The 25,301-nt window shown below is 43.1% G+C and overlaps 2 protein-coding genes across 8 annotated transcripts in view; both read left to right on the top strand.

Moving 5' to 3' along the window:
- The window catches only part of Rbbp5 (RB binding protein 5, histone lysine methyltransferase complex subunit), a 28,470-nt gene extending 9,380 nt beyond the window's left edge, over positions 1-19,090 (top strand). For 2 of the 6 annotated variants that reach the window (XM_057769301.1, XM_057769295.1), the window contains exons 4-14: positions 1,678-1,818; positions 2,535-2,697; positions 4,080-4,189; positions 6,354-6,473; positions 6,560-6,713; positions 6,817-6,888; positions 7,368-7,485; positions 9,326-9,395; positions 9,917-10,146; positions 11,142-11,333; positions 17,049-19,090. In XM_057769301.1, the coding sequence (XP_057625284.1) occupies positions 1,678-1,818; positions 2,535-2,697; positions 4,080-4,189; positions 6,354-6,473; positions 6,560-6,713; positions 6,817-6,888; positions 7,368-7,485; positions 9,326-9,395; positions 9,917-10,146; positions 11,142-11,333; positions 17,049-17,077 (1,399 nt within the window). In that variant the 3' untranslated portion in view covers positions 17,078-19,090. The remainder of the gene's footprint in view (positions 1-1,677; positions 1,819-2,534; positions 2,698-4,079; positions 4,190-6,353; positions 6,474-6,559; positions 6,714-6,816; positions 6,889-7,367; positions 7,486-9,325; positions 9,396-9,916; positions 10,147-11,141; positions 11,334-17,048) is intronic. The other 4 variants (XM_057769300.1, XM_057769299.1, XM_057769296.1 and 1 more) reach the window with 4 other exon arrangements.
- Positions 19,091-20,778: 1,688 nt separating this feature from the next.
- Tmem81 (transmembrane protein 81) lies at positions 20,779-22,272 on the top strand. 2 transcript variants are annotated; one of them, XM_057769303.1, is made up of 2 exons: positions 20,779-21,012; positions 21,127-22,272. In XM_057769303.1, the coding sequence occupies exon 2, from the start codon at positions 21,205-21,207 to the stop codon at positions 21,991-21,993; it is 789 nt and encodes a 262-aa protein (XP_057625286.1). In that variant the 5' UTR covers positions 20,779-21,012; positions 21,127-21,204; the 3' UTR covers positions 21,994-22,272. The 2 variants fall into 2 exon arrangements, with proteins under 2 accessions (XP_057625286.1, XP_057625285.1); XM_057769302.1 differs by having other exon boundaries at positions 21,099-22,272.
- Positions 22,273-25,301: the final 3,029 nt, after the last annotated feature.

The following is a 25,301-nucleotide window of genomic DNA, read 5'->3' as shown; positions in this document are numbered from 1 at the left end:
AGAGAAATTTCCTTAGTGGGAGTCTTTTGGGCAGCTCTATCCAACAACTCAAAAGAGTTTCTCATGCCTGCTGTTGATTGCCTTGTGTATTTAGGCTAGCCTTAAGTTAGTTATGGATGACCTTGAACTTCTGATCCTCCTTTTATCTCCCAAGTGCCAAGATTACTAGTGTGTCCCCTGTGCCTGGTTTTGTGCAGTCTTAGGAATGCTAAGCAAGGTCTCTATCGACTAAGCTATGTCCCCAACTCCTGGAATGGTTTCTTTGGCTTATATTGTTTGATTTCAGTCACCTGTTTTTAGTCGGTAGGTTTTTTTATTTTTTGTTATTTTGGAGAAATTTAGCTGTTATTTCTTCCAATACTTTGAAGCCACACTCTGTTCTTTGTAGGACTCTGATGACATGGATATTAAATTATTTGTTGTTGTCTGATCCCTAAGATTGTGTTCCTCCCACCCACTTAAAATTTTTTTAATCTATTATCCATGTTGAATAATTTTTATTCTTTGAGTTAACTGTTTCTTATCTTTCCTCCACTCCATTGACTGCTGGATTCTTCTACTGAATTTTTTCTTTGAGTTATTATTTTCAGTTAGAGTTCCCTTTACAGAGGCTGCTGGAGGGGTTGGAAATAGAGACTCTCCATGGGTCTCTGCTGACATCATCCTATTTGGGAAGGACAGAAGGCCCTGAGCCTTCTTTCTTTCTGTTTGGCCTTCACAGACACTGTGATGGTGAGATCTCACTAATGAAGCCGTTTCCACTCCATCTCACAGCAGCTGTGAGAAGTCATAGAGGCCTTAGAGAGAGGTCAGGGTGGAAGTCTAGCTTTCTGTCCAGACCATGCTGATGAGGGCGAGTGGGTGCAGGTTTTTCTCTGGGACTTGTCTGGGTGGGGAGAGAAAGGGAGGATTGTGTGTAACTGTTGGCATTATCCGGTTGTTGACTTCTTTACCTACTTCCAGATATGTGAAGCAGGAAGAAAATCCAGGGAGTTTAGTCTTGAGTCATTCATTGGGCTCTGCTGTCTCTAGTCAGCCTACCTTCCAGTCTTTGTTTAACAGAATGTCTAGTGTGCTTAGCTGCATTTAAGACATGACTATTCATTTTTAATTTTTATTGTTTTTACTTTTGAAATAGTCATTCTGTAGCTCAGACTGTCCTGGAATTCATGATCCTCCTTCCCCCACCTCCTGAGTGCTAGGATTGCAGGCACATTATTTTGAGATAGCATGTTTGTCTCTTTTGTCGTGTTTGTGCTGTGATGGAGTACTGCAGGAAACTCATGTGTTCTTTATCCCTAAAACTCCTCAGGTCCTTTTTATGTTTCACATTCTTAAAGGTCAGCTGATTTGGGAGCTTAACTAAGACACTCAAGTTTGTTATTTTGGTTGCTAACTGTAGTGTTATTTTGAAATAGTGCCATTACTATATATAAACAGTGCAAGAGCCAGGCGTGGTGGCACATACCTATCTATATTCCTAGCACTTAGGAAATGGAGGCAGGAAGTTGTGAGTTCAGGGTCAGCCTGGGTATGTAATAAAAAAGTTTGTTATAGATTTGGCTGTACTTTAAAAAATGTTGACATGTGCAATTAGGTCACTATTTTATCCATAGTAGTGTTATATATATTTTACCTTGTGTTGTGTGCTAAATTCACCCTTGTTTCTCCCCATAGTTGGAGCCGAGATGGTCATAAGCTTGTGAGTGCTTCTACAGATAACATAGTGTCGCAGTGGGATGTTCTTTCAGGCGATTGCGACCAGAGGTTTCGATTCCCTTCACCCATCCTAAAAGTCCAATATCATCCTCGAGATCAGTATGTTTAAGATATTCCTTTCCTAGGGCGGGGTCTCATTCTGAGTGGATTAGCTTTGGGCTCTGACAACTTCAGATTGAGGTTTTAAGAGGCAAACACAACACCTTTTCAAACCTATATAAAGTAATTTTTCTGCCTAGGTTAGTTCTACTGAATATATTATAAGGATATTGTAACTGATCAATATTAAGACTTTGGAAATGACCAAAGGTGGGAATGATGTAATGAGTGGGCCCTGGCTTTGATTCTTTAGAATCCTTTAGTATGGAGAAACAATTTACTATTAAGGCTGCACTTAAGGAAAAGTTGCCTAGTATTCTATTACTCAGACACAGCTTTTCACTTCTTGGGATCTCTCATAATCTACTTCTCTGTAAGTATGATGATCATTATATATGCCTAAAGCCCAGGCCATATTTGATATACATATATTTGTTAATGTAATTAAAAATCAGTATTTTGTTTTTACTTTAATTAGTATATTACTGGCTTACTAAATATTATTAAGAATCACATTTTATTTGTGGAGATAGGCTCTTATCCTTTGAGTCTGTTCCCTGTTCCTAGGTGTGTAAACTTTATGTGATTTCACCATTTCACATTTGCTGGAGCTGGGAGAGCCAGTGAGGAAGTGGTCAGGGACCAGGGAAAAAGGACAGGGACTCCATCTGTTGATACCATAGCAATAGCCAATATGTGTTCATATTTTTAAACAGGAACAAGGTTCTCGTGTGTCCCATGAAATCTGCTCCTGTCATGTTGACCCTTTCAGATTCCAAACATGTTGTTCTGCCGGTAGACGATGACTCCGATTTGAACGTGGTGGCTTCTTTTGATAGGCGAGGGGAATATATTTATACAGGAAATGCAAAAGGCAAGGTAAGCTGTGAGGTCAGTGAAGAAAGACTGGGCATCTGCCTTGGCTCCTGTTTACTCTGCTTTCAGGCTCCTTTCTCCTTGGAATAATCCTGAACGGAAATGTAGCTAAGTTTCCTTTCGTGCCTTAATAATTATTAATATATATTCAACAGCAGCTTTGAATTAGAGTAGATTATTTGATTTAGATAAGGAATGGAGACAGTGTGGCAGCTTATTTTATAAAATTCTTTCAGCACTTGGGAAGCAGAGACAGGAGGATCACTGCAAGTTCGAGAACAGTCTGAATAAATGGTGAGATCCAGGCTAGCTTTGGCCTGCACAGCAAGACTTCTCTCAAGACGCTAAGAGAAGGAACAGAAGAGAAAGCCTGGGGTGTAACTTAGCTGTAAAGTGCTTGCTGTATATGTAAGAGGCTGTGGTTACTCCCCAGCGCCAGAGAAAACAGAAAAGGACAGAAGAGTCTTGACCAATAGTAGTAATGAAGAGAATAATATTTAAAAGTCATCATCTAGAGCATGCTGATAAAAATGGCTTAATATCTAGTTGTATAAAAACCCTATATAAACATGCACACAAAGAAACACGGTATAATTCAGGCCAATTTAACTAGAGTACTGAGACTATCTGTTTTTCCTTGTTAAACTTGTCCTTTGTGGTGTTTGGAAGTGTAGACTTTTGGGGGGTAGTACATTATAGGTGTTTGTTCTGGTAGCAGTTTTTTAAAAATTGTGGTTAAGATGAATATTAACAGCTGTAGAGTGCTTGCCTCCATGTGTGAAGAACTCACGATGATGCACAAAAACTTTTAAACTCCTCTTGAACATTCACAGTGTTCAGCTCAGCAGGACTCGGTGCATGGTGGTACTCAACAGCAGCCTCTGCAGACTGAGCGGCTGTCAGAGAGGGCTGTCCCAGTCCCTGGCGCTGTCAGGCTGTTTCCTGCTGAATTTGACCACTGTAAGAACTTTAGAGGAATGGGATAATACTGTATTCCCCGTTTGCAACTGGTATATCTCGTACAGCATTGTGTCATCAAGGTAGCTGTGTTATACTGTGTGTCAGAATTTCCCTCCTCTTCAAAGTTTAATCGTATTGTATGTATATGCCACATTTTACCTATTTCTCTGTCAGTGGATTCTAGGGTTGTTTCCACTTGTTGCCTGTTGTGAATAATGTTAAACATCGTGTTTTAATAGTAGATGGTTAAGACTCTGTAGTTTATTGAAAGAAGTAAAACATAATATCAGTTAATGAGATGGAATATATAGGACTCGAGATGCTTGACTTTTGCTACGTCTCTGCACAATTTAAAAACAAGTCAGATCTGATTACTGGTAGTCATCAGAATGTTTACTTTTTTATTTTTGTTCTGTAAACTTCAGATCTTGGTCCTAAAAACAGACTCTCAGGATCTTGTTGCTTCCTTCCGAGTAACAACAGGAACAAGCAATACTACAGCCATTAAGTCAATTGAGTTTGCCCGGAAAGGGAGGTGAGTGAGGCCTTGTCTTCCCGTGTGTATGGAGTTTTTGTTTTTGTAACAGAATCTCACTACATAGCTCAGGCTGGCCCAGATCTTGTGCTCCTCCTACCTCAACCTCCTTAGTGCAAAGATTATAGAATGGCACTACCACATCCAGTGATGTCTTTGATTTTCTTAGTTTTTTTTTCTTAAGTGAGTGAAATGCAAATAATAATATTTGCCGTGTGTGATAATTTATTAGATTTATTAAAGCTGTTAGAATCTCTCACTGTTTGGTTCTTAGGTTCATAAAATTTCCCTTATTGAACTAGTAGTCACATCTTTGTTGTTGGGAGGTTGCCAGGCAGTTCCTTTACAGAAAAGATGTTTACGTGTTGTTGCTTAGAGTCAAAATGCCTGGCACATAGCACTGAGTGAGAATTTTAAATATTTCACATACTTACCTTTAGCAGTGCTAGGGGCAGAACCCCAGGGCCTCCCTGACAAGTGCTCTAAAACTGAGGTACATCTCCAGTCACAAATATGCTTACAACCTGTCTTAATTGTGGTTACTGTTTCTGTGATGAAGCACCATGACCAAAAGCAACTCGAGGAGGAAGGGTTTCTTTTGCTCATAGTTCCATATAACAACTCATCATTAAAAGCAGTAAGGGCACAAACCCAAGCAGGGCAGAAACCTGGAGGCAGGAGCTGGTGGAAAGCCATGGAGGGGTGCTGCGAACTGGCTAGCTCCCCATGACTTACTCAGCTGCTTTCTTCTAGGACCCAGGGCCACCAGCCCATGAATGGCACCACCCACAAAGGGCTGGGCCCTCCCCCATCAATCAGTAATTAAGAAAAGACTCTACAGCCAGGTGTTATGGAGGAATTTTCTCAGTTGAGATTCCCTTCTTTCAGATGACTCTAGCTTGTGTCAAGTTGACATAAAGCTAGCCAGCACGTAACCTGGACGGTGTCACAGAATGTATATCCCAGTTGAGCATGCACTTAAAATGTGCTAACTGGTTTAACTCCAGACGTTCCCCTGAGTTTGTAAGATGTAGATGGACTGACAGAAACAAGAAAAAATTGCTTGTCAGTCAGCAGCAGCACTCATTCTCTTTTTAGGAGCATTCAGTGTTTGGGGTACGTTCACCTTCAAATTGCGTAGTGTGTCTGGGGATTGAAGTTGGAGTCTCATGCTAGGCAAACACTCCACCACTGAGCCACAGCCCAGTCACTCAGATTGCTCTTGAGTCAAGAATAACTAAGTCATGTAAAAACAAGGAAAGAAAAAGAAGCCATGCATTTGAGAGAAAAGGGAGAGAGGGTTACATGAAAGAGGTTAAGTGGGGAAAGGGACGGGCGAAAATGATGTAATTATAATTTCAAAAAAAGATGGCTGGTGGTGATGGACACCTTTAATCTCAGCTCTTGGGAAACAGAAGGCAGAAGCAGGTGGATCTCTGAGTTTGAGGCCAGCCTGGTCTACAGAGTGAGTTCCAGGACAGCTAGGGCTGTTACACAGAAAAACCCTGTCTCGAAAAATAAAAAACAAACAAACAAAATAGTTAATAGAGACTGTAAGAAAATGATGAAAAACATATTTTTGAACAAATTTCCTTTATTGTTACAATAAAAAGTTAGCCATTTTAAAAGTGACATATTTAAGGCCAGAGAACTAGCTCAGCAGGTAAAGAAACTGGCTACCAGGATCTACATGGTAGAAGGAGAGACCTGACTTCCAAGTTGTCTTCTCTCCTCCATAAGTGTGCTATGGCATGTGCATTCCCTCCCCAAACAAATAAACATAATTTAGAAAATACACATTTAGCTTATTGACTCATTAATAATCTTACAATGTTTGAAACAGGCCAGATAAATGAAGTATTTAATTATTGAATCTTGCACATTGCGAACTTGTGAATTGAGCGGGCTGGCTTCAGTTCAGAGGTCTTAGATCTCAGTTAAGTCCAGGCAGTATTAACATGAGGTTTGGGAATATACAGGACAAAGCACACATATTTTCACTTCATTGGTTTGGAGTGACAAGAAGATATATAAGCATTGAATCTTGGCCATTCTTAATTTCACTCCAGTTAGCTAGGTGGTCTGTGGTGCTAGCCTAAGGAGAATAGAAGTTTTTTACAGGGACAGATGTCTGACTAGTCAATAATCTCTCTCCTTTCTATAGTTGCTTTTTAATTAACACAGCAGATCGAATAATCAGAGTTTATGATGGCAGAGAGATTTTAACATGTGGAAGGGATGGAGAGCCTGAACCTATGCAGAAGCTGCAGGACTTGGTGAATAGGTAGGTATTGTTGCCAGGAGAGGACGTGACTGACCTTCCCTGGGCTCCTGTTCCAGTTTCTCTTGGGGATGTTCTTTGTCTTTTAGGACCCCATGGAAAAAATGTTGCTTCTCTGGGGATGGGGAGTATATAGTAGCGGGCTCTGCTCGGCAGCATGCCCTGTATATCTGGGAGAAGAGCATTGGCAACCTAGTGAAGATCTTGCACGGAACCAGAGGGGAACTCCTGCTGGACGTGGCTGTGAGTAGCGAGAGCAGTGTATTGCTTTGGTTGTGCACACACTCTCGAATGACTTAAATCTGTGCTGATAGACAATTCTTCTCTCTCTTAAATTACGATTTAGTGGCATCCAGTTCGACCCATCATAGCTTCTATTTCTAGTGGAGTAGTGTCCATTTGGGCCCAAAATCAAGTAGTAAGTATTTTTCTGGTTGATTTTCTTTGAAACTAAATATTTGTTTTTATCAAAAATTCTTTATACAGAGTAAGCTAACTATGACTTTATTTATGTTCACTTCACATCAGAGGGACAGTCTTAGTTCTGAGCTGGTTTCCACCTTTGTTTCCATGTGTACACACTTTGCAACCTTTTAACATTTATTTTGCTTTTCTTATTTCCAGCTCAGTTTATTGTATATTGATGAACACTTTTAAACTACCTTTGTGAAATACACTTAAAAAAGATTAAAGATGGAGTTATTTAGGGAAAAAAATGCAGTTAATAACTTGAAATGTTTATATAGAAAATAATCACAATGGGAAACACTTAGATACCTAAGATTTTATTCTCTTACCCCAAGTTTAATATTAGAATCTGTTTCATGTTGGATATAAGTTGCTAGAACTTATATTGTTACTAATTTTTCATGTGGTGACTTACTTGTTTTGTTTTAGGAAAATTGGAGTGCATTTGCCCCAGATTTTAAAGAGCTGGATGAAAATGTAGAATATGAGGAAAGAGAATCAGAGTTTGATATTGAAGATGAAGATAAGAGTGAGCCTGAGCAAACAGGTAATGCTGCTGTAACTGTGTAAGTGTTTTATCTGTCACCTTTTTCCTTAAGCATATGTAGTTTTCTCAGTGCTTGAGGAGCCTTAATTTAGATTCTAGTTAAGAGTTCACATGGGCATCTCTGTAGTAGGAGCTGCAGTGGGCTGCGTTCCCGCCCAGCTCTGCACGGCTAGCTTTACCCGAAATAATTACACGGAAACTGTATTCTTTTGAACACTGCCTGGCCCATTAGTTCCAGCCCCTTTTTTTTTTCAGAGTGAGGTTGAATATTTATTCAGGGGGTTATGAAGGGGGAAGGGAAAGGGGGATATATAAGAGAGAGAGAGAGAGAGAGAGAGAGAGAGAGAGAGAGAGAGAGAGAGAGAGAGAGAGAAGGAGGGAGGGAGAGGGAGGGAGGGGAGAGAGACAGAAGGGGGCAAGTGGAGAAGTGAGGAGAGAGGCAGAAGCGAAGCTGCCTCTCTGAGAGGAAGATGGAAAAAAGAGCTAGTTCCAGCCTCTTATTGGCTAATTCTCACATCTTGCTTTAACCCATATTTAATAATCTGTGTAGCCCCACGAGGTGTGGCTTACCAGGAAAGATCTTAAACCTGCGTCTGTGTCGGGTGGGAGAATCATGGTGACTGCCTGACTTAGCTTCTTTCTCCCAGCATTCTGTTCTGTCTACTCCGCCTACCTAATTTTCTGTCCTATTAAAGGGCCAAGGCAGTCTCTTTATTTAACCAATGAAATTAACACAAAACAGAAGACTCTCCCCCATCACATCACCAGTGCTCAGGCAGCTCTTGACTTTTCATCTGTATTTCCTGATGAGTCACAGATGGTTAAGTCAGGATTTGCATACAGCACCCTGCAAAGCACAGAGATGTGCTCAAGCTCAGCTTGTGTCGTGTCTTCTGTTACATCTTTGTCAGTTGGAGAGAGGTCAAGAGCGTGGACTCTGGTACCAGACAGCTTTGGGCAAAATAGTTAAGCTTGAATCCTTCATCTCGAAAGTGGAGTAATGTAGCACCCATGTCTTCACATTGTAGAGGATAAATGGAGTAATTCATATAAAGCACTTAGTGTATGTCCAGCCTGTAAGAAGAACCCCAAAGTCTTTCACTATTATAACCTTAGTCATTGTCATTTTTAATTTCATCTTCCAAATTTCTGAATAGGAACTTCTTGAAAATAAAGATCTGACTTTTTTTTTGTTGTTGCAAGTTTGAAGACAAGAGTCTCATTATGTAGCACAAACTCCGAATCTTTCTTACCGATCTTCCCAGTGCTGAGATTACATGTGTACATTGCCACTATATTGAGATTTGACTTATCTTCGTGATTTCTAGCATAGCACATTTTGTGTGTGTGTGTGTGTGTGTGTGTGTGTACGATTACTATGTCCCCAGATCTTTGACACCTGGAATACATCATGGTGTAGGAATTAGAGAATAGAGGTTGAAGTTAGATCTCTCTAGCTTGGAAACTGCTCCCTTTTGTGTTTTGGGAATACCTCCAGGGATGCAGAACATTGCAGATGGTTCTGGTAGTCTTGGATTATGTTTTGTGAACCTTTTTAGATGTCCACATTAACCAGTCCCTCTTCCTGTCTCCCTATCGTGTGTTATTTTACTGCAGCATTTATTGTCTTATGCTGAAATGATCTGTTTCCTGGGTAGACTGAGACATTTACTGAAGAGCCATTCCCAACTTTCTTGGCTGTCAGCTATTTACAGTATTAGTATCTAGTAGGAATTCAGCCCCTATTGTTAAGTAATCAAGTAAAATGAGCAAGGATTATTCTCAGGCCAAAAGCAGTTTTCCATTTCTTTTCAAACCTCTCCAATTTTCTGTCCTACAGGGGCTGATGCTGCTGAAGACGAGGAAGTAGATGTCACTAGCGTGGATCCCATTGCTGCCTTCTGTAGCAGGTGAATGCCTTGGAAGGCTGGGTATCATTGCTGTGTCTTGTGCACTGCCCAGTTCCCCCAACTGTCCCTTCATTTTCAGCTGCTTAGTAGTGTGACTAGCAAACAGTCCTTTGCTGAACAAAATGTGATATAGATTTTAAGAAACTGAAATAAAACCAGGCATGGTGGCCTCACCTTTAATCCCAGCACTTGGAGGTAGAGGCAGGTGAATCTCTTGAGTTTGAGGCCAGCCTGGTCTACAGAGTGAGTTCCACGACAGCCAGGACTATATAGAGAATCCCTGTCTCAGGCACAGAAAAAGAAAAGAAACTGCAGTAATGAGCTTAGTCTATTTATGGTTATGATTTATAGATATAGTTCTCTTACCCAGTTTCTTTTCTTTGTCTTGTCTTTCTTAAAGTCTAGGTCTGTAACTGTTGTGTGTATTAAATGTAGGCACTAGAGGAAAGGCTGAAGGGCTGTGGTTTAAGCAACTATCTCCTCTTTTTTTCCAATCCCTTGTCTGATCCTGTTCCGAATAGTGATGAAGAGCTGGAGGATTCAAAGGCTCTGTTGTATTTACCCATTGCCCCTGAGGTAGAAGACCCTGAAGAAAATCCGTATGGCCCCCCACCGGATGCAGTTCCGACCTCCTTGATGGACGAAGGGGCTAGTTCAGAGAAGAAGAGGCAGTCTTCAGCAGATGGGTCCCAGCCACCAAAGAAGAAACCTAAAACAACCAATATAGAACTCCAAGGAGTGCCGAATGATGGTAAGAGCCGCATCTTTATTCCGGTGCCTATAGATACATTGATTTATATTCTTGGGCACAAATGAGTAATTTCCTTTTGAGCCATTTTTGCTTTAAAGGAGCCATCCCATGAGTCCTTTTCTATATTGCTTCACAGTTCTGTGATGTTTTGCATATGTGTTCACATTTAAAATGGGGATGTTCTGCTCTCCAGTACCTTGCCTAAGATGACATACTTTGTCTTCTGATACATGACTTAGAATTTGTTTCCTTGAACTGCTCATCTTTTTTTTTTCTTTTCCATAGAGGTGTTTCACTGCCTGCTAAAGTGCCAGTCAGACCTGCACGGTCATTTCTCCCTTTCCACTTTTACAGTGGGGTCAGGAGCTTGTGTTGCCGTGTGTTGCAGTGGTTTGCTAGGGACAGGGTGGTGTTAGCATTAGCACCTTCCATTCTTTTCTCTTACAGCTAGCAATAGATAAATTAATTATACAATGGTATAATCTCTGTATACTCTAGTCCAAGCAGCAGTGTCTGTCTAGTTTCTGAACCACTGCTCATAGTTACGTCAACCCTGCATGTATTTTATTCTTGCTTTATAAAAGAGAGAAGCTGAGCTGAAACTCTATAACTTGTCCAAGTTCTCACAGAAAAATGATGGAGTCAGGACTCTGGCCCTGGTCTGTCCATTTGTTTTCTGATCGCTTATGCCCGTACTGTGTGCTGTATATCCACACACTCCTGTTTGGGTTAGATTGACTTAGAATGAGTGGGTATTTTAACTGTTTTTCAGTTTGGAGCTGCTGTGGTTTGGTATAAACTATGTAATATAGACTCTGTGCACCGTTTGGTCAGTGTAGTAACCGTTCTTTTGTAGGTTTAAAAACAACGCATTTTTTCCCTTCAATGAGTGACGTGGGCCATAAAAAGCAATGCTCTTCGCACTCAAAGGTCTGGTTGGGATATGGGACCATTGTGGTATGGACTGTTTCTCATGGGTGTCTGTCCTCCTGCAGAAGTCCATCCACTACTGGGTGTGAAGGGGGATGGCAAATCCAAGAAGAAGCAAGCAGGCCGGCCTAAAGGATCAAAAGGTAAAGAGAAAGATTCTCCATTTAAACCGAAACTCTACAAAGGGGACAGAGGTTTACCTCTGGAAGGATCAACGAAGGGTAAAGTGCAGGCGGAACTCAGCCAGCCCTTGGCAGGTAAGGACACATTGGGAGCACTGTCTGGCTTGCTTTGTGGCCTTGCTTTGTACAGCTCCTGACTTCCTTTAACTGCAATGGGATTTCCCTCCCTTTCTTCCTTCCTTTTCCCCAGCATCAAGTAGTCTTTGGATTTTAAGCTGCTAAAGGCAAGCTAAACCAAAATTGACTTAATTCACTGGCTGTCAACCTTAGGTCCATAAATAGACTACCAGGGCTCTACTTCCTTCAGATACATACAAAGTATTATGTGAGTATTTCTGGGGCGGAACCCCTACTTTCCATTAGATTCCTAGAGGATATGAGCCTCCAGCCAATACATGTCCTAGACTGTATCTGCCCTAAGTGTTTAAGTTCATTTGTGGATGGTTCAGTAGCCAGAAATAAGAGCTAAGCTGGTTTAATGTAGCACCTGACTATTAAACTTCAGCATCTTCATATTGTTCAGGCGCTCCAAGGTGTGGTGTTCTTTCTCGACAGTCCAGAGAAAGGAGAAGTTTGTAACAGTACCATAAAGGCTTTGAGGGTTCCCCCAGTATCTGAAAATAGGAGATTGCAAAAAAGATACAGTATAGCTTCCTAATATCTAAGTGTCCTTTTGCTCATGCGCCTTACCCCTTAACATCTGAGCCACATCAGCACCCAACACATCATACACGATTGAGGGAGTTTTATCAAGGAATGGTAATTCCTAGAAAATACCTGGGAACCAGTTAAGTGGTGTTTGTTTGAAAAACAATGATCAAGTTAGACCTCATCTCCACTCAGATGTCCCTGGGATTTGAAAGTGTGTCTGTATCCATTAGACACGCACACACACGCATGCGCACATGCAAGCCTGTATTTATTCATTAGACAGACAGACACACACCTTGAGATTTGAAAGTCTGTCTGTATCCATTAGACACGCATACACATGCATGTGCACACACAAGTCTATATATATTCATTAGATAGACACATACACACATGGACACACATAAAAGAAGTGCTTTTGTTAATAGAATATTCTCTTTTTGTGGCTATTCGACACAGGATAGATAAAATGTCAGTGGTTATATTTAGTTTTTTCTCCTTTACTTTAAGATTTAGTTTAAATGTGTTAATCCACATATGATAAATAGTAGAATGCAAGGCAGAATTCCTTGTTCAGTTTGTACCTTATGCTAGTTAATTGTTGCCTATAAATAGGAATTATTTTCTATAAAGAAACTTAAAAACAGACTAAGTCATTAGTCCTCTAAGTTCGCTAGATCAGGACATGCATTTTTCATGCTGCAGTACCGTGCCGCTGAGTAAGGGAGTCCCCTGCAGTAGTGGTTGTAGCATCTGGTAAGCAGTTTCCACCTCCATACTGAGTCCTGAGCTGTGTGTGGAGCAAGGACTCAGGAACAAGGACCACAGGTTCATCAGCAGTTGTTGATGGTCTTTCTGTGCCCGTGTGCATGTGCTGGTGTCAGCTCAGAAGAAACCCTATCTGAAGTTTGAGTAGATTTTCCTGCCACAAAAAGTCCAGTTGCGTGATTTAAAATGTGGCCAGATATATAAAATTAATTAAAACACTTTAGGACATAGTCTCTATGCTTCCGCATAGAGCAGGCTAGCCTCAAACTCACAGAGATTCTCCTGTCTGTTTCCAGAGTTCTGGGATTAAAGGTGTGTGCAAGCACGCCTGACCCCCCCCCCCCATTCTTCAGAACCATCCTATAAGGACTTGGGAGCTCTGTGGTATGGCTCAGTGGGGCAGCATTTGCCTAGCTATGCAAGAGCCTGTGTTTGAGCTGCATCGCCAGAAAAACAAAGCAGAACATTGTTAGTTAAAATCAATCTTGTGTTTTTCAATAGGAAGTATATATAGTAAATGGTAAATAAATAACTACAGAATTTTAAAATTATCTTTCTCAATAATAGACTTAAAATTTCAATTTTAATCAATATGTTCACTAGTAGCCACAGTAACTAAATGTCTAAATGAGACCCAAGATCAAAATGTTGGAAAGTTTACCCAGTCCTGTAGAATGCCATTTTAGTCCTCAAATTCATTAGTGTTATTATTTTAGTAGCAGAAAAGGATTTGTAGTAAAACTTTGAACTGTATGTGAAATGCATACTGGTTATGTATGCTGGCTAGCATTACAGCCTATTCTATTAAGAGTAGGTACTTCTGTCTAGGGTGTTTTTGGAGATGACCCATGTCACTTTGTTTAGCCTCAAGCTGAAGGAAGTACTGAAGCATTAAAGGTAGAACTGTGTCTTTAGTAACAGGGTACTTCATGTCGACTTTTTGTTTTCTAATGACTTTTGTTGAGCGCTGAAGTGGATCAGCCTTAATGGGAGGCAACTGTTTTAACAGCTTTATCCTTAAGGAGGACTAGAGAACTTGTCCCCGGTGGGGTGAGGGGAAGGATACATAAGTGACAGAGCAGCTCCAGTCCCCTCCAGTCCCCTCCAGTCCCCTCCAGTCCCCTCCAGTCCCACAGCACCTCAGGATTGCATGCAGCGTGTGCTTCTCCATGCAACTATGTGTCCTTCTTCCCATGTCCTCCTTTTTTCTCTGGCCTTGGTACATTGATCTTTTCCTGGATGGAAATCTCCAGAGCAGATTAAATACCAGTGCTAAGGATCAGCATGGTTAGCAAAACCTCAGCAGGGATCTTGAGGCATGGTTCCAAGACTTTCAGAGGGTTTCCTGACAGTTCAGTACAGTTTGGAACTTTCTAGGGCTGCAAATTTGTGAGTGGTGACACTGGATGTCCCAGGTAATTCTAGAAATGTCACTCTCAGGATAAACTATCATGTTTTCTGTGTGAGATTCTTTGGTTGAGGTAAGGACTTTATTCAATAACACGGTGGTTTTTGGAGGATCCTGAGCAAGTAAAACCTGGACCTGCTGTTGATTTGCTTGTGGCCTTCCAGGGACTTCTGAGGAAAACTGGAATTTTCACAAATAACTCATTTATTTGATGCGCGAGAGATTTTCAGTAAAAGATAATTGGTAGCCGTTGTTTTCCACCAGATATTAAGAAATAAAACTCATTTAGGGGCTGGAGAGATGGCTCAGAGGTTAAGAGCATTGCCTGCTCTTCCAAAGGTCCTGAGTTCAATTCCCAGCAACCATATGGTGGCTCATAACCATCTGTAATGAAGTCTGGTGCCCTTTTCTGGCCTGCAGGCATACACACAGACAGAATATTATGTATGCATAATTAATAAATAAATAAATAAATAAATAAATGATTTTTTTTTTAAGAGCCTCATTTAGAATGCTTACAGCAAAGATCTTTGAAAATTAGCCCATGGTTTAGGGAAATAGGTCGGTGTTAGGATTTGTCTAGTATGTTCAGGGCCCTGAGTTCTGCTTTCAGCACTGTAGAAACAAACCAGTCTACACTGGGGATTGTGTTCAAGGTTCATTTCTGTGGACTCCCTTTAACTAGACAGCTTTTGCATTAGAGTCGAATTTTTGAAGGCAGAATTGTAGGGTTAAGCTGTGTTTTGCTCAAGCTGGATAAATGACAGCTGTTTATTAATGACCAATTGCTGCAGAATCTATTTTGTAAGCCTCAGTTGTTCTAACAAGAAACTGCCATTATCTATTGTATGTTAGAACAGGAGATTGCAGATTTCAAGGGGCATGGGAAGGCAAATAGAACCACTCTTAATCTGGAATCTGGGGCTGCTGAAAATTCCTTGATTTCACACAGCGCATTAGTGGTGACTGGCACAGGAGGCCGGCACTCATGAGGAGTGTGTGTGTGTGGAGGGAAGCCTGGTAAGGGTAAGCCTGAGTTGGGGACTCCCTAGGGACAGGCCTGCTGATGCCATTGTCTAATATCTCTCTCTCTGTTACTTAACTCTTCTGGGCTTGAGGTGAGAACACAAGCTCCGTTTTCCTTGTTACCCAAGACCTAAGGTTCCTCAGCAGTAAACCTCATCAGCAGAATGCCACAAAGGACTGGTTTATCACATAAGACAATATCCCCTTCCTCCTATGGTAGACACCAGTGCCTTGATGTATACCTGGCTCTGTGGGAGGTGACAAGGCCAAAGTGGGCAGAAGAGCTGCTTTTACAGAATTGGGCACTATGCAGATTGCCCTACCTTGGACCACTCTGCAGCAGCGCTTGCCTTACAGCAGCCTTGGTCTTAGCTGCCCAATAGTGAGTGAACTCTACATTTGTTCTCCTCCTCCTCCTCATCCTTCTCTCTTAGAAATGGTCACGCAGAGGCTAATTTAAGGATCCTGCTACCTCATTCTGTGGGACCCTCCTAGCTGACAGTGAAGGATTGGAAACCATGTAGAATGTTCTCTTTGGCCATCCTGAATTAGTTTCCTACTGGGAGAGACCAAAAATAGTTGTTTATCTTAAGCTGAATTTTTCTTAATATTATACTGCTGGAGATTTCCTGTATGATGCAACTAAATATTGTTTCCATGGGCAGATGCTGCAGGCTTTTGTCGAGCTGTTTTCTCGTCCATTACTTTGCTAATAGTATTGCTTGCTTTGATTTCAGTTTGTTGCCTAATGCCTGAGTAAGCCTGTACGTGTGAATATGCAAGCATGTCTTACATGAGAATGGGGGTAGTGTAGAAACTGTTTTGTACAGTAGAAGGGGCTCGTTTGTTGTCTTGAGTGCCTATTAAAGGTGTCTGTTTATGATCAAACCACTTTTCTCCATCATGATTAATGGTTAAAATGGTGGTGCTGTGTTAATTTGTAAACTGAAAATTCAGTCAACATACCCCTGGGAGTAGTCAGTGAGACCAGCGTGAAAGAAGTAAATAAACTGAGTCTAGTAGACTGTGTTCTGTTATCTATAGTTTTAAATCAGCTCAGGAAATTCTTTATATTTTATATTGAAGGAGATTTGTATATTTGTCAAATACAAACTTCTTCGGAATTACAGTTGTACTTTTCACACTGTAGCGTTCAGTAGGGAAGCTTGTATCTTGTGCTCATTCCAGTCTGTTCTCAGCAAATGTATGTTTTTATTGCCAGCTTTCATTTTTATAAGAATTTCGTTTTAAAAATAACATTCAAAGCAACTTTGTGAATGAGTACTTTTCTTTCATTACTTACACAGTTAATTTTCACCATTTTACAACTCTAAGCATCATGTAATCCCTCACTTAAATTCCACCCAGGAGGCTTTCTTCATCTTGTTCTCTTATACTTCCTAGTTAGTATTTCACAGCAGCCACTTAAAGATGTCCTCACAAGTCAAGCAGCTTCTGTGTAGTCATCAGGGAAGTGCCGATGTGATCTTACTATTTAGGATTTTATTCTTGATGCATGGAAACACAGATAGTAGTTTCATCAATGGTGCACGTTATCTGGGTTCCAAACTGATAGAAATGTCATGTAAGGAACAGTGGGGCTGGGACAGGGATGTCTGTTCACTGTTGGTCTTTAGTGACTGGTTAATTAGTCTGCTATATGAAAGAGTGAAAGGGTCGGTCCCCTGGGGTTTGTCTGTTGTGATCACCCGAGAGCCTGGTTGTCAGCAGTTACGTAGAGGCTCCTGCATTCACACTCTCTGCACACACATCGGGACAATACTGAAACAGTATTGTGTGGGGACTTGGGTTTAGAGTGACAGCTGCTTCTATGAAGAGTCACTGGGAACTGGGTTATGCACTTTCTTCAGATGGGACATTCTTGCCCATGTATGCCTGTGACTCTAAAGGAAATCTCTCCTGTCTCATCTCTTTAGCAGGAGGAGCAATCTCAGAACTGCTATGAAGACGGTGAAACTGCATTCTCCTCACTTTGTCGTCAGGTAGCCTTTGGACAGTGTGGCCAGTCATTTGAGATTGGCTTGAATTGAAAACAAAGGCCTTTCCTCCCGCCCGGGAGGTGGGAAGAGTGGATTTTATGTTTGAATGAAGAAGTGAATTATGGAAGAAGAGCACAGGTCCCTGCCTTCCCTTTCAAGCATAAGTCCAAATAGGCTCTCAGGAATGAGGATGCGTGAAGACGTCAGATCTGACTCACTTCAACTTCACACTTGGTTGTGTTGCTGGTGAAAATGCCCATGTTTTGTTCACCTAACTATTGAAGTCACATCCTTTGGACATGTCATTTCCCATCTCCTGTTGCCTTCCATCCTCAGTGCATGTCCTTGAGTGACTTGTTCTTTTCTGAAATTTTGCTACCAGTATCCTAGGAAAACTGATGCATTTTTCTGTTGCTTTCATAACTTCACCTCCCAGATGCTTCCTGTATTTCTGTATTGTGTATAAAGGTTGTACAGAGAAGCGAGTGCTTGAAAGATTTTAAATTGGCAGAAAAGGAAGGAAGCTAGGAGGCCCTGTCGTTGTGTCTCACCACCTTTCGCTCAGGGGGCTGGGCTCTAGGGAATCCGGGGCTTCCCTTGCTTTGCATGTTTTCCAGTATCAGATCTGTCTGAATAATCATGGCTTTTGGATAGGATTAGTTTTATCCATCTCCAACTAAGAATCAACAGTGGTTTGTCTATTACTTTACCTGTGTTGACTTCCAGAGTTAGAAACAAAGCAAGGTATTTTTCTCCACAAGCTTCTGTATCATGGGGGTGGGGCACCTGTGTGAGCACTGACGTGAAAACCCCCAAAATCAAAGCAGCAGCAGCTTGCTTCAAATCAAAGATGAGGTTCATTCGTTAAATCATTGCCTGTGGAGAACCTGTCCCCACCAGCCATCGTGTGTCCCTTCCTGGAGCCAGGCCCCCTGTGTTTTCACTCACTTCCTTTCTGTGAAAGGTTGCTTAGCTTTTTTACCCTTCTCTTTCTCACCCTGGCTCTCTCTGCATTTGCTGTTCTTTTAATAAAAATAGCAAATTGGATGGATGTGTACAATAAGTGTTTGAAATTTTTCTGAAAATCCAAAGTCAGGAAGCCAAGTGTGGAAAGGGTTAGTTAGTAAGCTTTTGGCTTGCCATGGGTCATACTGTCTCAACATTCAAAGGGGGTTAAATGCTATGCTAACTGTGAAATCTCTATCAGTTGGTGAAGGCTTCTTCAGATAGCCAAACCCGTTGATTACTTTATATTGTGGGGTAGAAGTGACAGTGGACACTGCAGGAAGTCCCCAGGGTCATTGCCGGCGCCGCTTCCTCGAGTGTGAGTGAGACCGGTGGTTGTGATTGGTAAGTGGCTCACAGGACACGTTTTTATTTGTAGATATTCTCTTCATGTCGTGTCTCTCTGTACAGCACCCCGCAGTAGTGTGCAAAGCAATACAGGGCTTTCTGCCTTCCCTGTGTGAAGGGGCTTGATTTCCTCCATCTGGATGCTAGTGCTACGTCTGTTTCCATTACCTGGCTACTGAGACAATCAGCTCAGGCCCTGCCAGATTGTCTCTGACAGCAGCTCCTAATCATTATTTATGCTTTTGGAATTTTTTGTCATTTCAAAAACCTTCCGTCTACTTCGAGCTAGGATTTTTGATTTGTGTAATATATGTATATTCTCTTTTCCTTTTTGTTGTTTCCCCTGCCTCTCCATTTTGTTTCTTAAAATATTATGTAGTTTTGTACAAGATGAGACTTAGCCTTAGGTACTTCTTGCTAAAGCTTTAATGCTTTGTAAATAAAATGGGATGTTTATTAAACCACAAGTACAGATGTTTGTAAGCTGCCTGCCTCTGGAGCTCAGCAGCCACTTCATTTTGTGGCTTATAGAATTTAAGTGTGGAGTTTAGATCTTTCTCTGGTCATTTGAGTCTGGAAAGATCAGGCAGTTTGGATTTCTTCCTTTGTACAAACTAGAAATAAATGATTTGAGCTAAAAGCTGGTGTTAATTAATAAAAAAAAGGTCATCTAGGAATTTCTTTTCATATTTTTTAACTCAGTACAAGCTTTGAAGAGGCCACAGTGCTAGGCATTCTGAGAGGTTACAGTAACATGTCCTAGAGGTTCTAGCCTTCCAAGGTCTTTGTTAGCCTAAATATAGTTACACTCTTTCTTGATAGTCATTTTCTCTGATTAAGTAACTTTAACATCCATATTGAATATTCACTGTCTCATAAGAGTAAGATGTCTCAGAACTCTAGTTCCCTTGGGTCTTAAGCTTCTTAAGGTTGCAACCCTTTAATACAGTTCATTCTGTTGTGGTGACCCCTCTCCACCTTTAAATTGTTTTTTTTTTTTTTTTGGTTTTTCGAGACAAGGTTTCTCTGTGGTTTTGGAGCCTGTCCTGGAACTAGCTCTTGTAGACCAGGCTGGTCTTGAACTCACAGAGATCTGCCTGCCTCTGCCTCCCGAGTGCTGGGATTAAAGGCGTGCGCCACCACCGCCCGGCTTTTAAATTGTTTTTGTTGCTACTTTATAACTGTAATTTTGCTACTGTTATGAATCGTAATGTACTCAGTATATCTGGTAAGTGACCCCTGCAAAAGGGTCGTTCAGTACCCGAAGGAGTTGTGACCCACAGGTTGAGAACCACTGCTCTGGTGGTACTGTTTTAACGAATACCAAATCAGTCTACTTACTAATCATCCTGTCTTGTCGCTAAGAACCCATCTTTATCATCATAGTTGTTTCATAGCAACCTTCAGTGATGTAAACAAACAGTGAGCTCCTCTGTTTTGCAAGGTAAATAGAGCATTCTAGAGTCAAGCAGCTTCAGCATCCTGGTTCCCTTGAGAAAGAGAGTACCTGGAACAAGACAGCAGCCTCTGGGCTGCCTCCGCCACAGCCTCACTTGCTCCTTTGGAAGGGTGTGTTAAGTTAAATTTTCACACACACACCCTTTAGTATCTCTAACTCCTCTGTAGCTGAAAATGCCTGGAACTTCCGATCTTGGTGGGTGCTGGGATAAGGAATTTGCTGCCACATCCAGTTTGTGTGGTGCTGGGAATCAAACCTAGAGCTTCTTACACGTTGGGCAATCACTCTGCCAGCACTTTGTTGAGCTTCTTCTTTTCTGTTGAGAGCAGCGGTCTCCTGTAGCCCAGGCTGGCCTTGAATTTGCCAGCAACCCTGCCCCTGGCCTCCAGGTGTCATCACACCTTGCTTCCCAGTCCTTTGAAAGGTTTTACAAATGAAGGTAGTTGACACTTGGGGGGGGGGGTTAGTGCATTGTTCAAAGCGACCTTCCTGGAACTGGACAAGGCAATCTTAGCTTACAAAGAAAGAAAAATAGAAATTTGGGGAGTCAAGTCCAGAGTTATCTTTTCAGCAGCTGTGGTTTAGGGACATTCACAATAGAGAGTTCAAGGTATTCAGATGAACATTGCAACCCAGCCCCACCTCACCCCTCCCTTAAGACTGGTTTTTGTGTTTTTTTTTTTTTTTTAATTTATTATGTATACAATGTTCTGCCTGCACATATGCCTGCCAGCCAGAAGAGGGCACCAGATCTCATTACAGATGGTTGTGAGCCACCATGTGGTTGCTGGGAATTGAACTCAGGACCTCTGGAAGAGCAGCCAGTGCTTGTAACCTCTGAGCCATCTCTCCAGCCCCTGGTTTTTGTGTTTGATCAGATTTAGCGTGGGACTTTGAAACTCTCCCACAGTTTGGGAGGGAGGGAAAGAGTTGACTCGTGCATTTGGGGTAATGTGGAGGTGGACTTCAGCTTCTGAGGTCTTCTCCCTCTTTTGTTCTCAAGCCTGTGGGTGTAAATCCATTAGGAGGAAGTGACGAGGATGGCACCAGTGAAGACGGCCCTGGCAAGCGTAGTCAGACATCAATAGTGTAAGTCTTTCCCTCTGCCTGTGCTCCCCTGGGAAGAAGGGCTGCACTTCTGTGCACGCGCACGCATGTGTCTGTTTTGCTGACAGCAATGCATCATAATCTCTCAACGCTAAGGGTTATTCCAAGCTGGAGGATCTGTGTTATGGTGCAGTGTTTGTTTGGAATGCCTGCTGGTAACTTACCTACTGAGACATGAAGACTGGGGCCCCTCATCTTATCCTTGGGAGTCTGGTATTGATAAGCCACCTGCCTTTGATGTTGACATCGCCTAAAACACTCGCCATCCCTGAGAAGCTACAGCAAGCTGTGGGGAGAGTCATTGTCAATGCCACGGCCTGCACTGTTACCTGTGGCCTTGGCTACAAGGAGGAGACTGTCTGTGAGGTGGGCCCTGATGGAGTGAGGAGGAAGTGCCAGTCCCAGCGTTTGGAGTGTCTGGCCAACTGGATCTGTGGGATGCTCCATTTCACCATTGTCCATGGGGAAGAGTTTGAGCTGAGCTGTCTCAGCGCAGACATCCTGGAGGTGGGACAGGAAGCTTTCCGCTTTACCTGGAAGCTTGCTCGGGGCATCATCTCTACTAATGATGAGGTTTTTAAACCCTTCCGAGCCAACTCTCACTTTCTGCGATTTCATCCCGCCTATGAGTACGACTCGGGGACATACCGATGTGATGTGCAGCTGCTCAGAAACTTGAGATTTGTCAAGAGGCTCTACTTTGGGCTGAGGGTCCTCCCTCCAAAGCTGGTAAACCTGAATTTCCATCAGTCCCTTACTGAGGACCAGAAGTTAGTCGATGCCGGCTGGGAAGTTAATCTGGACAACCATTCTAAGCCCCACCTCCCAAAGTGGCAAAAGAAGGTGGCTTCAGCCTTGGGCATAGGGATTGCTTGTGGAGTGGTTGGCGGCGTGCTAGTGAGCATTGCTGTCCACGGCGTGCTGAAGAGGATTGATGACCATAACAGCCTTAGCAGCCTATAACCTTTCAGCCAGCCTATACATGAGTGTGGCAAGAGAGGCCTCTCAGAGCCAAAGGTTGGCTAGGAGGCTTGGAGGATGCGGCCTCCTCCCCATACCACTGTGCAGGGCAGCAGGTTTTCTCATACTGGCTGCTCAGGAGACCCACTGCAGGTTTGCTTCTGTTCCTAGGGAGTTGTGTCTTCCAAGCTTGCTTTCCTTTCCACACCTCATGGTGTGTGTGCCATCACCTCCACTCCACCTCTGAACAGTGTGTATGGACCAGAATGTACTATTGGCAGATTGGGTGGAAACTTTATTTTTGTTCAATAAAAACAGTTCACAGTAACTGTATGGCAACCTAACCCTTTGTTATTTCATTTAAAGTTTCTCACATGTAGAAACTGTCCCACAGTTGGCCTGGTTCTCGTTTTCCTTAGGTTTCCTACAGCATGCTTGGGACAGATTGCTTTGTATTGGCTGCCTGTGTGTTATAAAGGTGAGCAGTGACACCTGACCCAGCTGATAGACGGCTTAGTGTTAATAGGTTCTCCGCCCTCCCTGTCCTCCCTGGATGGCCCTCTGAGCTCAGTATCAAATTGAATGTCCTGATCATTGCAACAATCCTTTGTCTTGCTTCTCCTCTTTGCACTGTCTATACCTAGGGTTTGTGTTCTTGGAAAGGCCAAGTGTACTGGTTTCTTACAGCCACCAAGATCCCCAAGGGAGGGCCACTGCTTCGTTTTCCCCTTAGGAAATTCAGTCTTAAGGCTTTTGAGGATCATTTAGACAGAGTCTGAGATAATTGGCCTATGGAACCCTTGGGGGCCAGCTGAGAGCCAGATAGTATTTCTTCTCCCCTTTGTCTACCTGCAGGAGTGACAGAGTCCTGAGGCCCTGCTCAGTAACAGGAGGGCCGGGCTCATAGGGGTTTCTGTCCCGCCCGGTCCTCCAGCCGTTTAGTCCCAGAGAAAATCACACAGAGAGTCTACATTAGATATAAACTGATTGGCCCATTAACTCAGGCTAGTATACGTTATAAGAGCTAATACGTAGCGGGGCAGGTCATATCTTGCTTCTTCCATGGTCTGGGCAGGACTGGGAAAGAACTTCCTTCTTCCCAGAATACTCCTGTTCTCATCGCCCCACCTCTACTTCCTGTCTGCTTTTCCTGCCTATACTTCCTGCCTGGCTAATGGCCAGTCAACGTTTATTTAAATCATGAGTGACAGAATACAGACAATTCTCCCTCACCATTGTTCTCTTTGGTAGCAGTGCCAGAGTCACCTGGATGGCTCTGAGCACTAAACATTCCTCAGCTCCAACCCTGGGACGCTAATTCAGTTCAAGTTCTGAGCAAAGGATGACTAATGTTTACTTTTAACTTTACAGGGTCTAGTGACTACCTATATTAGTTACATTTCTGTTGCTGTGCTAAAACACCACAAAAAGGGCAACTTAGAGAAAAGGTTTATTTGGGGTTTACAGTCCAAGGGGGACAGAGTCCTGATGGCAGAAGTAACTGCAGCGGGGGCTAAAGCAGCAGCTGAGAGCTCATGTCTCAAGCCTCAAGCAGCAGGCAGAGAGAGGAGAGAGAGAGAGACAGACACACACACGCACACACACACACAGAGAGAGAGAGAGAGAGAGAGAGAGAGAGAGAGACCTCAAAACCCACCCCCAGTGACATACTTCCTCCATCAAGGTTACACTTATCCTTCCCAAACAGCCAGTGAGTACTGAGATGTTCGAGACTTGAGGACGGCTCATTCAAACCTGCACACCACCATAGACTGCCCAGATTCATCGGTTCTTAACCTTTTCTCATAAGAGTCCAAAGTGTATATTGATATTGTAGAATCATTTGAAAACTAGACACATGACTATTTCTTGCCTCTGTGTGTGTGTGTGCTTGTGGTGTAGAGGCCAGAGGTCAACCTTGGTTGTTCTTCAGATGGCATCCACTGTGGGTTTTTGTTTCTTTTGTTGTTTATTTTTGAGACAAGGTCTTTTGCTGAGACACGGGGCTCATAGATGAGGTGAGGCTGGCCGGCCGCTGGGCCATAGGGATCCACCTGTCTCTGCTTCCCCAGTGCCGGGATTCCCAGTGTGCGTCCCCATACCTTCCCAGTGCCGGGATTCCCAGTGTGCGTCCCTGTACCTCCCCAGTGCCGGGATTCCCAGTGTGCGTCCCTATTCCTCCCCAGTGCCGGGATTCCCAGTGTGCATCCCCGTACTTCCCCAGTGCCGGGGTTCCCAGTGTGCGTCCCCGTACCTCCCCAGTGCCGGGATTCCCAGTGTGCGTCCCTATTCCTCCCGAGTGCCGGGATTCCCAGTGTGCATCCCTGTACCTCCCCAGTGCTGGGATTCCCAGTGTGTGTCCCCGTACCTCCCCAGTGCCGGGATTCCCAGTGTGCGTCCCTATTCCTCCCGAGTGCTGGGATTCCCAGTGTGCGTCCCTGTGCCTCCCCAGTGCCCAGATTTTCATGTCCTCAGGGCCTTGTGCATGTGCAGCAGTCGCTTTGCCAACTGAGCAGTTGCTGGTCCTCCACCCGATTTCCGTCCAGTTTTCATTTTCAAAACCTTAAAGCTTTTTAGTGTAGTTGTAATCCAGTACCAGAGATGCATGTTCTGCGCTCGGTGTCTGTCTCTGCAGTCTCCTAGCGAGTCCCTCCCGTTGTTCCTTAAGACTGGTGCACTGAAGAGCCAGGCCTGTCCAGTAGTCTGCATGCTGTCCCACAGCCTGTCCTTGCCCCATGTCCTTGCAATTAGCTTCATGAGCACTGGCTCCAACATTCTGAGAAGAGCCCTACACAGGTACATCCTGTGTCACACCAGGAGACTGGGATGTTACACCTGTCTGTCACCCCAGAAAGGATGGGTTTCAGAAGACCTGGTTCTGGCCCTGCTCTGTTGTCAGCCATATGACAAAAGCAGTCTCAGCTTTGACACAGGTGTTTGTGGGGGCCCAGGGAGCTCCCCCGAGGGAAGTTGTTTTGGGGAATGTCATTTAGTCCTAGGCAGTTTGCGGAAACATTCAAGGATAGCTCACTCTAAAGAGGACCTTCCAGTAAACTCGGTAACACACAGCTGAAGGGTCCAGCTTCACACTGTGTAGATGGAAACTCCTTAGGACCAGACATTAACACATTCCCTGCATTCTGTTGCAGGCCAGTAGTCAGACATGAGGTGGGTAGGATAGCTCGGTTCATAGCCTTCTCTGCATGCCTTGGGCTCTTGAATTTTGACTCAGAATTTGAAGCAATTGAGCAGAGAAGAGAACAAAAGACTTTCAGATGGGTTTTGTACAGATAACTTAGTTCTAACTGGAC

This window comes from Chionomys nivalis, chromosome 5 (assembly GCF_950005125.1).
Source record: "Chionomys nivalis chromosome 5, mChiNiv1.1, whole genome shotgun sequence".
Lineage (NCBI taxonomy): Eukaryota > Metazoa > Chordata > Mammalia > Rodentia > Cricetidae > Chionomys > Chionomys nivalis.
The sequence above is the reverse complement of the archived record's forward strand: the minus strand, read 5'-3'. Positions and strand labels throughout refer to the sequence as shown.

Bases quoted from the DNA above. Each gene is read 5' to 3' on its own strand.
- Tmem81 (XM_057769303.1), top strand. From the start codon at position 21,205: ATGAAGACTGGGGCCCCTCATCTTATCCTTGGGAGTCTGGTATTGATA.